The sequence below is a fragment of the Eschrichtius robustus genome, chromosome 9 (genome assembly GCF_028021215.1).
Source record: "Eschrichtius robustus isolate mEscRob2 chromosome 9, mEscRob2.pri, whole genome shotgun sequence".
Lineage (NCBI taxonomy): Eukaryota > Metazoa > Chordata > Mammalia > Artiodactyla > Eschrichtiidae > Eschrichtius > Eschrichtius robustus.
The window spans coordinates 36,822,927-36,839,929 of record NC_090832.1 but is presented as its reverse complement, the minus strand read 5'-3'; the positions used below and the strand labels follow the sequence as shown (position 1 = coordinate 36,839,929).

The 17,003-nt window shown below is 39.4% G+C and overlaps 1 protein-coding gene across 3 annotated transcripts in view; it reads left to right on the top strand.

The window, feature by feature from the left end:
- Positions 1-17,003, top strand: part of NCOA7 (nuclear receptor coactivator 7) — a 144,989-nt gene that overhangs the window by 73,105 nt on the left and 54,881 nt on the right. For all 3 annotated transcript variants that reach the window (XM_068551101.1, XM_068551102.1, XM_068551100.1), the window contains exons 4-5: positions 10,665-10,744; positions 13,911-14,018. In XM_068551101.1, coding sequence (XP_068407202.1) covers positions 10,665-10,744; positions 13,911-14,018 — 188 coding nt within the window. The remainder of the gene's footprint in view (positions 1-10,664; positions 10,745-13,910; positions 14,019-17,003) is intronic.

The window sequence follows — 17,003 nt, the reverse complement described above, 5'->3', positions numbered from 1 at the left end:
GCGCGTGGGCTCTAGAGCGCAGGCTCAGTAGTTGTGGCGCACGGGCTTAGTTGCTCCGAGGCATGTGGGTTCTTCCCGGACCAGGGATGGAACCCGTGTCCCCTGCATTGGCAAGCTCATTCTTAACCAGGGAAGTCCTGAAAAAGTCATTTTATAAAAGAATTGGTGGTCAGCATTGCAACTAATAAAACATAAAATTAAAAATACATAATAATGATTGTAAACATGACTATAAGTAGGAATATAAAAAGGCATCATAATTCTTTTTTCCAGCTTTACTGAGATATAATTGACATAAAATTGTGTAAGGTTAATGTATACAATGTGTTAATTTGATACATGGATATATTGCAAAATGATTACCACCCTAGCATTCACTAACACCTTCATCTGGTCACATAATTACCATTTCTTTTATGTGGTAAGAACATGTAAGAAGTGCTCTCTTAACAACTTGTAAGTATAGCATACAGTATTTAACTATGATCACCATGCTGTTCATTAGATCCTCAGAACCTATTCATCTTGTCGCTGGATGTTTGTACTCTGACCAACGTCTCCCCATTCCCACAGCCCCCAGGCCCTGCTAACTGGCTGGGTTTCGCTCAAGGGAACCTCCTTCCTTTGCCTCACAGCTCCAGCCCTCCCGTTAATGCAGTATATTGTAATCCATTTTAGTCACTTAGTGCAGCAGCTGTGTTTGACAAAACCTGCTGTATTAGTTCCAGCTGAGAGTCTAGTCCTCTTATGACTATAGTGGTCTGCATCTTGCAAGTCTTGTTTCCTGCTCAGTCCGTCGTGTGATATCACGTTCGTATTATGAGAAATCTCACTTTTAGAGAAACACTCAGATGTGGTTGGGGCCAAGGGAAGGACAGCAGATTAGACTAAATAGGGTTAGTGATTTTTCAGTTTGAGTGATTTTGAAAAATCAAATTAGAAGTGAACTGGGGAGAGTGCAAGGGGAAAACACTGATAGGAGGAATGTGGTCGGATCTTTTTGGAAGGCAGTTGGCCATTTTTATCAAGAGCTTTACTTTTGCACACCCTTTTCCCCAACAATTCTGTTTGCAGAAGCTTACCCTAAGGAAATGATCATGAGCGTAGTGGATTTGACCACAGCGACTATCATTGCATGTTTAAAATAGTGGGAAAATTAAAATAACTTTAAATGGAATACTATGCGCCATTTTTTTGTTTTCAATATATGTTTTTTAAAATAATTATTTACTTATTAATATTTATTTATTTGGCCGCATCGAGTCTTAGTTGCGGCATGTGGGCTCTCTAGTTGTGGCGCGCGGGCTCCAGAGTGTGCAGGCTTAGTTGCTACGCGGCATGTGGGATCTTAGTTCCCCGAGGAGGGATCAAAAGCGCGTCCCCTGCATTGGAAGGCAGATTCTTAACCACTGGACCACTAGGGAAGTCCCACCGTTTTTTAATGATGAAGAAAAACAGTTAATGACGTGGGAAATTTTCACAAAATATTGTTACAGTAGAAAAGCAGGTTGACAATAGTGTATAGACTACAATTCCATCTTTGTGTAAAAGAAGGAGAGCTGTTGGAAGTATATTTACCAGAATGCAAACATTGTTTCTCTCTGAATGGGGGTAAAATGGGTGATTGGTATTTTCTTCTTTCATTCAACTGTATTTTAAAATGACCACAGATAGTTTTGATTCATATAGAATTGGTTTTCATGTTTCCTAAATTTTCTCCTAAAGCTTAAATTCACTCAGTTAAGCCCTTGATCCATTTATAAAAAAGAAAAAAGACATTTTGAAAGAGTTTTTCAGAGGGTGGGAAGGAAGGTGAGAAGGAGAGGAGAAGCAGCACCAGACATGAGGGAGAGCAGAAAGAATCTGTGGGGATTTTGGGTGAGTGTCTCCTGTGGGCTAGATGCTTTATTTCATTCTTTAATTTTCTACTTATCACGATCTACTGCAGGCAGTAGTAGCCTATTCTATAAATGAGAAAATCTAGAAGCTGAAAAAGTTGCAGAAGCTCCCACCACAGCTCAGCATGAAGCAGGGTTTAAGCCAAGGTCTCTGGTACCAAAGCCCGAGTGAAACCTCCCCCATCTCTCTGCTTCTCCTGAATCAACTCCGAGAGAAAAATAAGGCGAAAGTTAAATCACATTTTAGTGTCTTGTCCACTGCCTCAAGAGCATTGTTGTATCTTAGTAAGGAAGAAAAAGTTGACTGTACGTGGAATTACCTTTTCCCCTGAGCTATAAGGAGTGATGATAAGGTTGGAAGTTCTCTCTGGGCTTCACTACTTGACCTAGTCACCTAGGTAGTTACATTCAGAACACTCACTGGTTTTACAACGAAATCAAATGCTGAGAGAACAACTGAAATAACCTGGTTCCTCAGAGTCAACGTGAGACTAGTTCATTCATTCCACAGTACAGCATAGGTGGTACAGTGGTGAGCATAGCTACCTTCCATTCATTCTACAGACAGTTGAGGGCTTGCTCAGAGCTGAGGGTGGCATTGGGCTCTGAGGTAAAACGTTCCATGATAGACAACTCCTCTGCCCTTCTTACAGTCTAGGTTTTACTTCAGTGTGACTCATTTTAATCAAGGACTGTAGTGCCTGTGATGTGCTTGAAGGAAGGAAAATAACATCTACCGCAAGCTGTTTCCCTTTGTGTCGACTGAGGATGAAACATGGAGTTTACACTGAGTACAGAGTTCTTCCTCATGTTCCCACCCTCTCCAGGCTCGGGAGAGGACGGCTCCTCAGGGCACAGCTGTTTAAACTTTTATTGTTAACAGTTTATGATCAGGTATTCCAGAAGTTACCCTTAGAATCCTAAATAATCATATGGAATGTTTTAATTGCACTCTTGACAGAGGCAGGTCAATAATATGGGAAGTGTGCGTCACCAATAGTGAAGATGTGACTTCTTTAATCAAAGACAAGTCCTGTATTTTCTTCAAAGACATTTATGACTTGACTTTTTACTAGTAAATCTTTGATCCTTCTGCACTGATTTGAGGGTGATCTGGGTTTTTCTCTAAATGTTAGCTGGTGCTCACCAACATCATTGAATAATAATCCGTAAGGTTTCCTGAGCCCTTTTTCCGCACATTGTGGAGTGCTTTACCTGATCGAATTGCCTTATCTAATCCCTACAGGAACTCTCTGTGAGAGTCCAGTTGGCATTCCCTGGGAAACTGCTTTCATTAAGTAAAGTCACTTGTTCAAGGTAACACAGTGAGCCAGGGGCAGACAAGGACTTGTTCTGTCTGCCTGATGCCAGAGTCTCCTCTATAGCAATAAGTTAGACATTTATGTGAAAACCCAGCCTTTTCTGGTTTATAAAGTTTCCTTTATTTTACATGAAATTCTTTCAATACAGCTCTGATTTTTAGTTATTTCACCACAATGTTTTAATTGCTATGGCTTTATAATTGTGTGTTTTAACAACAATACAGTATACCTACCCTCTTTCAAAAATAATTTTGGATAGTCTTAATGTATTTAGCTTCTAGTCTTATATATTTATGCCTGGTTAACAGTTTGACATGTTTCCCTTCTCCAAAATGTTTTTTAATTTTTGACCTAAATTGCATATAATTTAAAAATTAATTTGAAGAGAAAGTGAAATATTCACAAGAATGATGTTTCCTATTTAGGAACATTATATGCACCACCCTGTATTCAAGCTTCCATTTATATACTTCAGAGAACCTTTAAAACTTTTTTTATATATCTCTTGCCATTATCTTGCTGTATTTATTCCTAGATATTTTCTAGTTTGATACCATTATGCTGGAACTTTTCCAAATAGTTTTTATCACAAGTATAAAAGATTGCTACATCTGGTCACCTTACTGAACAGTTTTATGATTTCTGGATGTTTTTATGATGTTGGCTTTTGAGGCAGATAATTAATTCATCTGCTAATAATCAAATTTTCATTTCTTTCTTTTCAGTATTTAAAACTTTTTTATGACTAGAGATTCCAGAACAAAGTTGAGTATAAACTATGATAGTAGGAATTCCTGTATTTATTTTAGTGTTTTACTTTTTATATTTGCTTTTGGTTTCTGCTATAAGAATTCATCTGTTTACTCAGGCATGCTTTAGGAGGATTTAGAATAGTGTTTATAGTGCTTAATTCTAGAGACCATTGGGGAACAAGTGGGCACATGGAGTCCATTCTGCACACATGTTGCCTTTCAGGGCCCTAAAAGGTGGCCTCCAGTAAAGGGCAGGGGTTCCCTCTTCCTCCTCGGGATTTCCAAGCTGTCTCCTTATGTTTGAAGTGTTTCTGCTTTCATCTCCACTACAGAGTTTATTTTTATGACCTTGAGTACTTGTGGTTTAGCCTTGCCTCACATTAGGTTAGCCTCTTTGTTGTAATTTAGTGGACTGGGAGATACTATGCCCAGAAGCCTTAAAAGCTTTGCTGGAAGTGCTCTCAGGCACTTGTCTTCGTAGAACAACAGGAATAAAAAGAATGGGTGGAGCTTGTGCAGTGCCTGTGGGTTTCCCTCCCACTGCATACCCTGGAATCTTCTGTAAGGCTGGGGTGGCGGCCTCACTAGTGTGTTAGTTCAGGCTGCATTTAGGTAACTAACCAGGCACTGCAGTCCTGGAAGTGATGTCATGAAGTCATTTAGTTTTCGTTCTTATGGGAAAATTGCTTTTGGTATACAACCTTAGGGTTTCATTACTTTTTCAGAAGCATATTTCTCATTAATATCAAAGAACAACTGAACATTCTTCATCATGTTAAGGAAATTCACTCCTATTCTTAGTTTTCTAACAGTTGGATTTTTAAAAATTTTATTCTTTTTAAAAATACAATAATGGCTGTTTAATTTCATCAGATGATTTTTTGACATGTATCAGAGTGATCAGATATGGTTTTTTTCCTTTAAGCAATTTATAATCATCTGTCACATTAATGCTATATCACTCCCGTATTTCTGGAATGAAACCTTTTGCTTATGGTGTAATTCTTTTAACACCCTACTCTGTTCAAATTGCTGTTTACTTATGTTGACTGCAGTATTATTAATTGCATTTGTTAAACACTTACTCTGTGCCAGGCTCTGAGATAAACACTGTGCCCATTATCTCATTTAATCTTTTGAACAACATTGTGAGGTCTCCATTTTACAGATAAGGAAACGGAGGCACAAAGATTTCAAGTGACTTGTTTAACATTGCACAGCTATGAGGGTTGCTTGGTGAACCCAGCTTGTTTTGACCCCAAAACCAAATAATAATCAGAAAAATGTTGGGTGACATAAGGGAAATGGCACATGACCTGACTTTGATTAATATCATCAGATTGCCGTAGCCAAATGCATCTGTTCCCAGTTTAGGGCTATGTCTGTCATTGGAAACAGATTTTCCTGTTTACAAATCAGGGTACCCTTTTCTTAGATCTAGAGAGACATAGACAGTTGTTGCTGTCTGAATCCACATCTTTTGGATGCCATGGAAACCATCCTTCCTCTTCAGACAAGTGTGTAGTGGGTCCTGTGCTTTCAGCTTCGTGTACCTACTCAGATGGTCTTATGATAGAGATGGAAGGAAGGGAGAGAATTGATTGTTCAAGAGGAGTAAGGGAAGAAGGGGCACACACACCCGGTAGATGTAAGGCCAGAGAAAAATTGGTTCTGATATAATTTGAAAACCTGATCATTTTCAACGTTCTGTTTGTGCTTGTTCAGATAGTTGATAATAGAAAAAACAAAGCTACACACTGACTTTTCTATCCTTCCTCTATCTATGTAGAGCTTATGGAATCAAGATCCAGGGAATTCACAGGTATCTCTTTGTTTCTGTTTTCAAGTACAATAATGGATAATGTCCACTGTCCTGACTTCACTCAGTCCCCAGTGGTCTGTGCCAGGAGCCAGATGCTCAGGTTTCAGTGACATTGACATTGTCTCATTCTTGCTGGAATTTTTCCAGAACTGAAACATATAACCAGAGCTGCATTCCTGAACACCTCCATCCACCTTCCCCTATCCCCCTTCTCCCCAGCACACTCACATTCACACCTGAGATCACTACTTGAATCCTCAAAAATCCCCTCTTTGGATCTGAACCTCTTTTATCTTTTCCCATAAACCTGTTCTCCACCTGTGGTAGGCAGAATAATGCCCTCATGCCCTCCCACCCTCCCCAAAAGATATCCGTGTCCTAATTTCCAAAACCTATTAGGTTACACAGCAAAGGCGAATTAAGGTTGTAGATGGAATTAAGGTTGCTAATCAGCTGACCTGAAGGAGGAGCACATCCTGGATTATCCAGGTGCCCAGTATAAACATGAGGGTTCTGAAAAGTGAAAGAAGGTGGCAGAAGAGAAAGATCTAGAGAAACGGCAGCATGAGAGCACATGGCTTGGTGTTGCTGGCTTTGCAGATGGAGGGAGGGACCTTGAGTTGAGGAAAGTGGGCTACTTCTGACGTGAACAGGCCAGGAAACCGGCCTTCCCCTATAGCCTCCGGAAAGAACTGCCTGCTGACGCCATGAATTTTGCCCGGTGAGACCCACGTCAGACTTGGAACATACAGAACTGTAAGATAGTACGTTTGTGTCTATTTTTTATTTGGAGCCACTAGATTTGTGGTAATGTCTTACAGTAGCAATAGGAAGCTAACACATCATGTCATTCTCCTAACCCCGTCTCGGTGCCCCTCACCTACCACTCCTCGAGCTCCTGCTGCCCTGCTTGCATGTCCTAACCCCATAGGTGGCCATGACAGCAGGGGATTTGCTTATTTCTTGCATGGTCTGTCACCCTGATGTTGAGACCCACCCCTGGGGGAACCCTTACTGCTTCTTCTTGTTGCTTCTTTCGGTATTCATTTTATTAAAACCTGATCTTTGCCACAATAACTCTTCCAAATGTCACAACCCCTTAAACCCCCAGTCCTGTCTTCACCTCCTTACATTTTAGCAAATAACTTTACTGACAGGGTTAACACCATCTGTCTTGAGATCCCTCCACTTTTCACCTCAGGACCTCTGTGACCTCCCAGTTACCTGTTTCCAGGTTTCCATCTCTCATCCTCAGGGTAACATTTGACAGTGTCAGTACAACTTTAACTTTTTTCCATGCCTTTGTGACATTACACTCATTTTCCTATCTTTTCAATCCTCCCCACCTGCCAATCAGCCACACTTCTTTTCGCCCCCCCGCCCCCAAATCTAAGCCTTCCTTAGGTTCTGTTCTCAAACCTCGGATATTCTCTTGGCAGTTGTAACCTCCACGACTTCACAGGTCACCTAGTGAAAGGATTCCTTTACATCCGACTTTTATGCCTTTTCAGACCCTGGACATTCTCCTGAACATCACCTTCTTTTAGCCCCAACACATGGAGAGAGAAGAGTCTTTCTGTAAACATATCTAGCATCTCCTCAGATGCAGGAGGCAAGAGCCTTGCTTTCCGGACACCCCTGGCCCTCCTGTGGGCTGGGAAGGGAGGAGGAAGCAGGGCTGTGGGCAGGGCACCGGGTCCACCTGAGGTCAACACGGGTTCTCCCCGTTCCCTGTTTCAGCCCCTCCAGGATTTATGAGAAACGAGACAGGTTAGGCAAAAGGGCTTATGTTTCATTCTTCTAGGGTTTTGGTCAATTTTGTCCCAGTTACATTCTTACTGGGTGGGAAAAACTGGCTCTGAAACTTTTCAAAGGCGGGGCAAAGAGGAGGTATAGTTGCTTTGTTCTGAATGGCTTCTGAGGATGACCTGGCCAATTTTCTCCTCTGGCAGTAGATACTTTTACATCATTTGCTTCAGGCTTTTGTAAGCAGGGGAAGGATCCGAATTTGGATAGGTGTAAAGGGCCTGAGGAGGCCTAAAGCTTGAAGTAGAGGCGTCAGGTGTCATTGAGAGATAATTCCATCCTTGTGGATGGCCATGAGTCCTCACCTGAAGTGCTGGAGGCGGAGCCCCCTCCTGAAGCACAGCAAAGTAGCTCTTTCCAAGGAGGCTCGGGTCTCTTCCCCGCTCTCCCCAGTGCCTTGTGGACCATGTGCTGCAGAACCCATCTAGATAAGGTATCTAGGACTTCGCTTATTGAGACACGCAGCCGGCCATCTTGAAAACTTACTGCAAGAAAATATTTAGGAAGTAATATGAAGCCTTTCCTTGGGCTATACTGATATGAAGACATTTGGGTCCTTAGAATGTGCCAGTTACTTCTCTGCTTTCTGTATTCAGTCAACTGTAAAACTTAGTGTTCGGGTCGTGGCTTTGATTGGTTCCGATGATTTTCCTGGTGTGATGCTCTATCAGTGAAAATGTTACCCACCATCAAACTTGTCAGGCTCATTGATCTATATTGGAAAGTTCATGCAAGCGTATATAACGGGTATCATATTAAGGCACAGGATGCTCAAAGATGGGTACATTACGGTCTTTACCTCAAGTATTTCAAAATCTTAGACTCTGGCGGGTTTTTGTTTTCTTTTAATAATACTACTGTGATTGCCATTTTTCTGGCCTACCTACTTGTGCCAAAGGAAAGTAATTTTTGTACTAATTCAGGTGTACATAGTTAAGTTTATCCTTAAAGTTCAGCCAGCACCTGTCTTTCTTTGGCAGCTGAACAGTATGGAAACTCTCATGATTTGGTGGCTTACACCAGTGCCCCCATTGGGACCAGAGATGATTATGCACAGCCTATGGAAGGGCATGGGCTGAAGCCACCACAGATGGGAAACAGCAGCTTAGGTTCTAGAAATAGGAAGCACCTACGGAAGGACATGCAGAGACTGTGCTGAAAGCACGAGGACCTAAAGGGACAGCTGTTTATGGTGACAAAGAGAAGGGCAGGAGTGTGGGACAGAGAGTGGAGCTGAGATATTAACAAGAATGAACACCAGGTAGATGATAAGAGTTGTAGAATACTGTGATTGGATTTTTCAGTAGGCTCTGTGGAATCTCCTGATCTGCAGAATTTGGAGATCTGAAAACCACAGTCAGTACAGGCTCACCTTCCTGAAGTAATTTAGATGTGGTCACCTGACAGAAGGGAGGTCATTTTTTACAGCAGAGGGATTTTTTCAGGGCGTCTCTGGTTCTACAAATGACTAGAAAAGGATACTAATAGCAGCATCTATTTTTTTTTTTTCTTGGTTCTTAATTTAAAATAAGGTAAAGGAAATACTTAAAAGGCAGTAAATCCCATGTGAATGTACTATTTTCATATTTCTGTGTTACCTTCCAGCTCTCATCCAGTTCACCCACATTTGTTGTGCAGTTGAAATGATACTGTTGGTTTGCGTGTGGGTGTGGGGAGTTGTAGGACCTCAGATGTAGAGGGATGTGTTAATCACACTTCAGAGTGCGTGGCTTGTCATCACTGGTCAGAGCTGGGCCCTTCGTTATTTATTCATGAGTCCCTTTTTATCGTCATTCCCCACTCCCGTTTCTCTCCCCGCTCCACTCCATTCTATTGTGTTCAGTGTGTATAGGCTTTTGTCTGGATGTGGCCTTGAAAAATGAGTGTAGTTGTTTTGTGGACAGCTTTTTAAAATATACATAATGATACCATTCTGTACCTCTCATTCTGTTTCTCTCGATGTAAACATGTCGCAGTGTATACTTCTGGCTTGTTTTGTGCTGGGATTCTAGGCAGTAATTAGATATATTTTGCTTACCCTCCTGCTCCCCACTGCCACAGATACTGTCGTTCTGTGTACCCTCCAGCAGGTTACTTCATGATATCTCCTGGGAGAGGATGTATATCTGTGGGTTAGTTTGCTGACTCATACGGGCTACATATATACTTAATTTGCTGGGATGGCTGTACCAGTTTACATTGCTAGTAGCAGTTCACAACTTTGCCAACACTAGAATTATCCAGCTTTCTGATTTTTGCCACGCTAATAGATGTAAAATGATGCTACGTCTTAATTTGCATTTTTCTGATCTCGTACAAGTTAGAGCATCTTTTCATAGTTAATTCAATTTTGTACTTTTTGTCACTTAATTTGTATCCATTGATATATGTCTCTCTGGTTTTCAGTGTCTGGGTTGATACATTTAATCATAATAATTAGGTTGAATCATATGTAGCTGCCAAACTATCAGGTTGACCAGTTTGACCCTTAAAAATAGCAAAATCTGTGGTCCAACTTAATATGTTGTTGAACATACAGGTCTTTACAAGTTTTAATTATTATAAATAATACTGCAGTAACCATATGCTGTGCATAGCATTTTTCTTCTTTTGAATTTTTCCTTAGGATAAATAAGGGAAAGATTACTGAGTCAAAGAATGAACATTTTTATAGCTATTGTTACATATTAACAAATCACCTTCTAAAAGGGCTGTACTGATTTACATTATACATCATTATACATCATTTATATCATGACTGTACTAGTTTTACTTTAACTTCGTCTTTATACATTATCATTTAAACGAATACTTGAATAACTATAAAGCATAACCTCATTGTTATTTGTGCTATTTGATCACAGTTAACATTAATCATTTATTCAAGTACACATGGATGAACAATATGTTTTTATGAGTTTGGTCTATTTGTACATTTAGTGCACTTTTCTTTTAATCTTTTTTTTCAAAGTCAATTCGAAAGTGGGTTTTAATATACTGTAGATTACCCTATCCTCAATTTCTGAAAATGAAATCATTCACTTATATACATTTTATTCTTCAGATGACAATCAAAACAAAACACATGATAAAAAAGAAAAGAAGATGGTGGTTCAGAAGCCCCAGGGTACTATGGAATACACTGTAAGTATAAACAGGTAGAATGAAAGTTTGTTCATACCACTAGATTTACATAATATTTCTTCCTGACACATCCTGCCCCTTAGTCATTTCTCTTCCTTCCTTATTTTTTCCCTGGGTATACCTGTTACTTGAATTACCTTTTGATATGCCAAGGATGACCAGTTTTAGATGTCCATCCCAGACATGCTTTCTGAGTTCCCAAACCAAAGATTCAGTTGTCTACTCAAACATTAACTTAGACCTCCGTGCTTGGTCTTTGTTCAAGAAGCAGTGGCTCCATCACCCATACATTTCTACAAACCAGAACCTTAGCCTTAACATCTTCTTCCCATTACTCTCCATGTTCAGTCTTCCTCTCCGTGACCATCCAGCAAGTCTAGGCCAGATCACTTCATTTTTCTCTCTCATGGAATCACGTTCCTTTACATAGTTTATCTCAGTTTAACAATATTGATTCACAAGTGTGATTGTTATATCTAGATTGTGCCTTAATTCATATACCCATGGAGAGAGACTAGGTCCCTCTTTGGTCACCACTCTATTTCTGGTGCTTGCAGGGTATAGGCCTCCATATGGTTGAATCAACACATGAATAATGCAATGCATGTGTCCGTTACTGCACCTCCACGTTCATGTGCTCGTCTCTCTCATTGCGCCGTGAGCTCCTGGAGCCCAGGAGCTGTGTCTACTTATCCTAGGTCTGGCATAAAGTGTGCACTCAGTTATAGATCTGTTTTAATTCACTTTGAGCTAGCATTGCTGAAGAGTGATCTCTGACTTCTAGAAAGAAATTAAGTGCTGTTGCCATTGCCCCTGTGTTTTCCTCATGTGTATTTATTTTTTACTCATTATTTGTGTGCCATGCCGGGCCCTATATAAGGCAAGCAGCAAGGCCTGTCCCTCCCTGCCATTTCTTCTGGAATGGTGAATCCTCTCCAAGCTTCTATAGCATCACACTGAAGAGCCCTGGCACCAGCATTTCATGCTCAGTGCTCTGTGAATATCCCTAGGCATCTTTCTATGGTTTATAGGCTTGGTCCTTTCCAGAAAGGATTTGGGGGTGATTATATATCTCACATTACCACTGTCTACAATATATTGTTGATCCCCATAACACCTAGCACAGTTCCTTACCTCCTAGAAGACACTGAGGAAGCGTTGGATTATTTATCATTAATAACAATATTAATTCTAAAGCCATGTGTGTATCCTACAGTGTGATTCACGAGCCCCTCCAAGGAAATGAGAAGTATCTTTGCTAGGAGATGCTTCACATAGGATGTACTAAATAATGCAGTGAGAGTAAAAAAAATCAACCCCAAATTAATTCATATATGCAGGTGATCAAATTAGTAATTCAGATCTGTCCACCTGATTGATTTATGTTATGGAGATTAGTTTTAGTTGGCAAGTTACTCTGTGTACTTGTCGTCGGAAATAAAAGGTGGTCCATAACTTCATGTTTAGAGAACCATGACCAGAACTACTTACCCGATTGCTTATATTGCCCCAGAGCTGCGGATGTTCAAGCATTCTGTTTAGTTTCAAACATTTAATGATACCAGTATCCCTCCCAGGGTCTCTAACTTGGTTCCATATGTATGTCCTATCCTTGTGTAATAACGGCAGATTGTTAAAATTTTTCTCCTTTCCTGAAGCCCCTGTACATAGTATCTTCAAGTTTTTGTGTAAAAATATGAAGCCAATTTATTGATCACTTGCCATGAAGTAAGTGCTCTTGAATTAGAAATTACAATTATGTATCTCAATTTGGATGAAGAAACGGAGGTACAGAGAAGTTAAACAAATGACCCAAGATCACACAGCTGGCAAGTGGCAGATTTGGAATTCAGGTCCAGCAGTCTGGCTCTAGTCTATATTATCAATCTGTGTCTTACACTGATGCTAAACCCTGAAACCCCCCGGATTTGACTATATTATGTAAATATATATTTTTTAAAAATATATTTTAAAGAAGTTTTTTCACTTTAGTACAGGTGATTTTGCTCAGGGTAAGGTAGGGGCATAGGTTAAGTTCTCAATGAGTTTTTAAAATTATACCTATTTATGTCTTGTTCTAGAAATACTTTGAGGTAATTTTAATGCAGTCGGTAACTATGAACTTGGTTAGCCTGAGACAGTTCATCTAGTTGGTGGGTTTTTGACACTTAAGGGCAGTGAGTGGTAAGTTGAATTCTACATCTGTACCTTTGCACCTGTCCACAACCTCCTGCAGCCACCTCAAATTTCCACCTATAATTCACGGCTCCCCTGGTGGAGCCAGTTCTGCTTACGGGGTCAGCCACCGGCGTTGACCCAGGGCTATAGTTGGGAACTTCTCAGTGACGCTCGCCAGAATGACCTCCCGCTAACGGGTTCCATCCAGTGACCCTGGAGAGGGAGCCTGTCCTGGGATATTGACCTTACCAGAGGCAGCAGACTTCTTTTTGGGTGGAGCTTTTTCACCGAAGTTTCACATCTTCTTACTGTCCTTTTTATTCCTATTCCCCTTCTATTAGAGAAGGAAAGAAACATGTACACCTGAGACATATCACAGGTTTTATAGATTTAGAGAATAACACTAATTTGGCTGACCATGGGAAATTGTCATTTTTAATGTCAGTGAACAATTTTTGTAGCTAATCTGAAGTTCTTTTAGATTTCCCTGCCTTGCACTTTTTTCATTCATCAAATATTTAAGTGCCTTCTATGTGTCAGGCACTGTGGGGGAAAAGGCCATCAACAGGCCACAATCCAGGAGCCTAAAGTGCAGTAAAGAAACAGGCAAATAGACAGAAAAATGCAAAGAGAGAAAGTAGTCCTTTTACCCCTAGGAGTGGTACTGTCTGTAATGTTTCTTTTCTTCTTAGCTTTATATTATACCTCACGCGCCCTCTACTCCATACACCTAAGTTGTGCCAGAGTAAGTTTAGAAATCTATTAGTGGACAGTGAAATTTGAAGATAAGGGAGCCCAGAAATGAATAATATCTAAGACATTTTTGTTAAGAATTGAGAATGTATTCGCTTTTTTCATAATACATTTGGATGTATGTGTTACATTTTTATTCACTCATATCACAAATAGATTAATGTTAACTGTCAAGAGGAAGGTTTTGTTTGCTTTTTGCTTTGTGTATTGAATCTTGTTTGTTTGATTATTCTAGGCTGGAAGCCAGGACACCCTAAACTCCATAGCACTGAAATTTAACATCACTCCCAATAAACTAGTGGAACTGAATAAGCTTTTCACACATACTATTGTTCCAGGCCAGGTAATGATTTTCTTGTTGAATTTTACTTTAGAAATTTTGCATTTATTTTTGTTGCCATTTTTAATGACTCACTCTTAGTGTCACAGGATTATCATCAGTGATAATGTGCATTGGTTCAGTCTTCCATTTAGATCCAAGACTTCTGAAAGCATCCTGGTACTTATGAACTGTTCAGAGATGAATGCTTTGCAAATGATTAACACAGTTGACAAACTATCATTTGTGTTATAGATGTTTCCATCAAGAGAAGTTAAATTAATGTAACTTTTTTCCCTGTAGAATTTCATACAGATATTCTTAGAATATTTAATTTAGAATTGCAAGTTTCAGTTTAGTCCACTCCTGGGGTACATTATGGTCATTGTTTTGTTTTAAATTAGGCAAAATGTTTGTCATTTTGGTCTTGATTTGATACCATGACAAAAGAAGTCAAAGGTGGAGACATTCAGCAGGACCATCAAGAAAAGCCTACAGACACACAAAAAGATGCTCAACATTGCTAATTATTAGAGAAAGGCAGATCAAAACAGCAATGAGGTATCACCTCACACCAGTCAGAATGGCTGTCATTAAGAAGTCTACAATAATAAATGCTGGAGACGGTGTGGAGAAAAGGGAACCCTCCTACTCTGTTTGGTGGGAATGTAAATTGGTGCAGCCACTATGAAGAACAGTATGGAGGTTCCTTAAAAAACGGAACTACTGTATAATCCAGCAATCCTTCTCCTGGGTATATATCCAGAAAAAAACAAAAACTCTAATTCAAAAAGATACATGCACCAGTGTTCATAGCAGCACTATTTACAATAGCCAAGACATGGAAACAACAACCCAAGTGCCCATACACACAGTGGAATATTACCCAGTCATAAAGAAGAATGAAATATTGCCATTTGCAGCAACATGGATGGACCTAGAGAATATTATACTTGGTGAAATAAGACAGAGAAAGACAAATACTATATGATATCACTACACATGAAATCTAAAACATAATGCAAATGAGTCTATATACAAAACAGAAATAGACTAACAGATGTAGAAAACAAACTTATGGTTACCAAAGGAGAGAGGGAAAGAGAGAGAGACAAATTAGGAGTATGGGATTAACAGATACAAATGACTATACATAAAATAGGTAAGCAGCAAGGATTTACCGTATAGCACAGGGAACTATATTCAATATCTTGAAATAATCTATAGTGGAATATAATCTGAAAAAAATATATATAACTGAATCACTTTGCTGTACACCTGAAACTAATGCAATAGTATAAATCAATGATATTTCAATTAAAAAAAAAAGCCACACATTTTTTCCCAGGCTTTTAGTACTTTGTTAAACTAAATGAAATTGACATGTCATATAATTTTGCCATTCTCGGTTAATCCAGCAATTTTTTAAATACCTTCTGCATAAGATATTCTTATCTTTCTACTTGAAAACTACACTTAGCCAATAAATGTAAATGGCCCAGTCATAGGCAGATCCTTGCTGAGGCCAAGTTTCCAGTCCCATCTATAGAACTACTTGGTTGCCATGAGCACATTCCGGTTCCATTGTTGACTTACTAGACCGTGTTCCTGCATCTCTACATTATAGTGACATTTTTATTCAGGATGTATACTGCTTCTTCTAAGTATAACTTCATTCAGGCAATGGTGGTATTCTTTGCATTTCTTTCAAGGGCAGCAAATGAAACCAACAGACCGTAAATTGGCCAGTTTGTACTATCATGCTTTTGGTATTTATGTCCTTGTCAAAAGGAGATATTACTATATTGCCGATACCAGGTAATTGAGGGGAAATATGAATTAAAACTTTTTAAAAATTAATAAATTTTTATCTCTAGGAAAATTAGATTTCAGGCACTTTTATTGGGTTTCTTATAATCTGGGGTATTGCTGCATAATGTGTAACTGACTCATAGCAGTGAACCTAGGCTTACTAATTCAAGGCTGAAGACTGTAGTCCTGGAGCTTAGTAAAATAATTTAGGGTGATTCCTTATTCATTTACTAAGTGAACTGGATTAAGGTCCAGTAGTTAATAGGAGGTATAGGAACTGTTTTAATATGCCTACTTAAGGGTAAAAAGATAGAAATAGGTGCCCCAAAGCTTCATTTCCTTTGCCCCTTTAATAACTATTTGACTTGGGTAAGTCACTTCCTTTTTTGACCCTGGTTTCCTTATCTCTGAAATGAGGGGTTGGGCTGCATTATCTCGGATGTCCCTTCTAGCCTTTACTGTGCTGTGTAGCCCTCATATAACTAAACAGTTATGTGCTGTTAGTTGTCCCAGCATTTAGCTCTACTCATGATTTTTCTGGCGAAGATAAGGAACTGAGAAGAGTGATCCAGGCTCACTTCCATGTTGAAGTAAGACATATTCTGACTGAGCTTCCCAGTGTTCAACTGTTACTTCTATCTACAGTGCAGTGAACTGTTTATGCATAGGAATTATCCCTTTGATTTGACATTTAGAATGTCAGACAGTAGAATCTCACACTGTGTTGCCTACTGCTTGTCAAGAGCTCAGGTGCAAAAAAAATATTAATGGAGAATTGTTTGGAAGAAATGACATCTATCCATCCCTCTAGCCTAGATACATACGATAAATAAGAGCTGTATACTAAGACCATGTAATTTTAGCCTTCTGTAAATTGCTTTTATGGAACTCTAAACTTCTGACATTTTCCACTGACCCATTTTGAAGTTGTTATGAAGAACAGTCCTCCAAAACTGGTTATTGTATTTACTGTCAGTGTGTCATCAAGGACAAAGAGTTCACCGTGAGACACTTTTTTTTTTTAATGAGACTTCATGGGAGAATACTTGTACTTCTAAGAAACTGGTTTGTTTTTATTTTATGGACATTGAATTCTGTTAATTCATGATGTCTATCTCTTTGCATTGGTTATTTGGAAACTTAGAGCCAGTTTTATGGCCCACTTCTCCGTGAATGTTTGGTAACTTTGGAGCACAT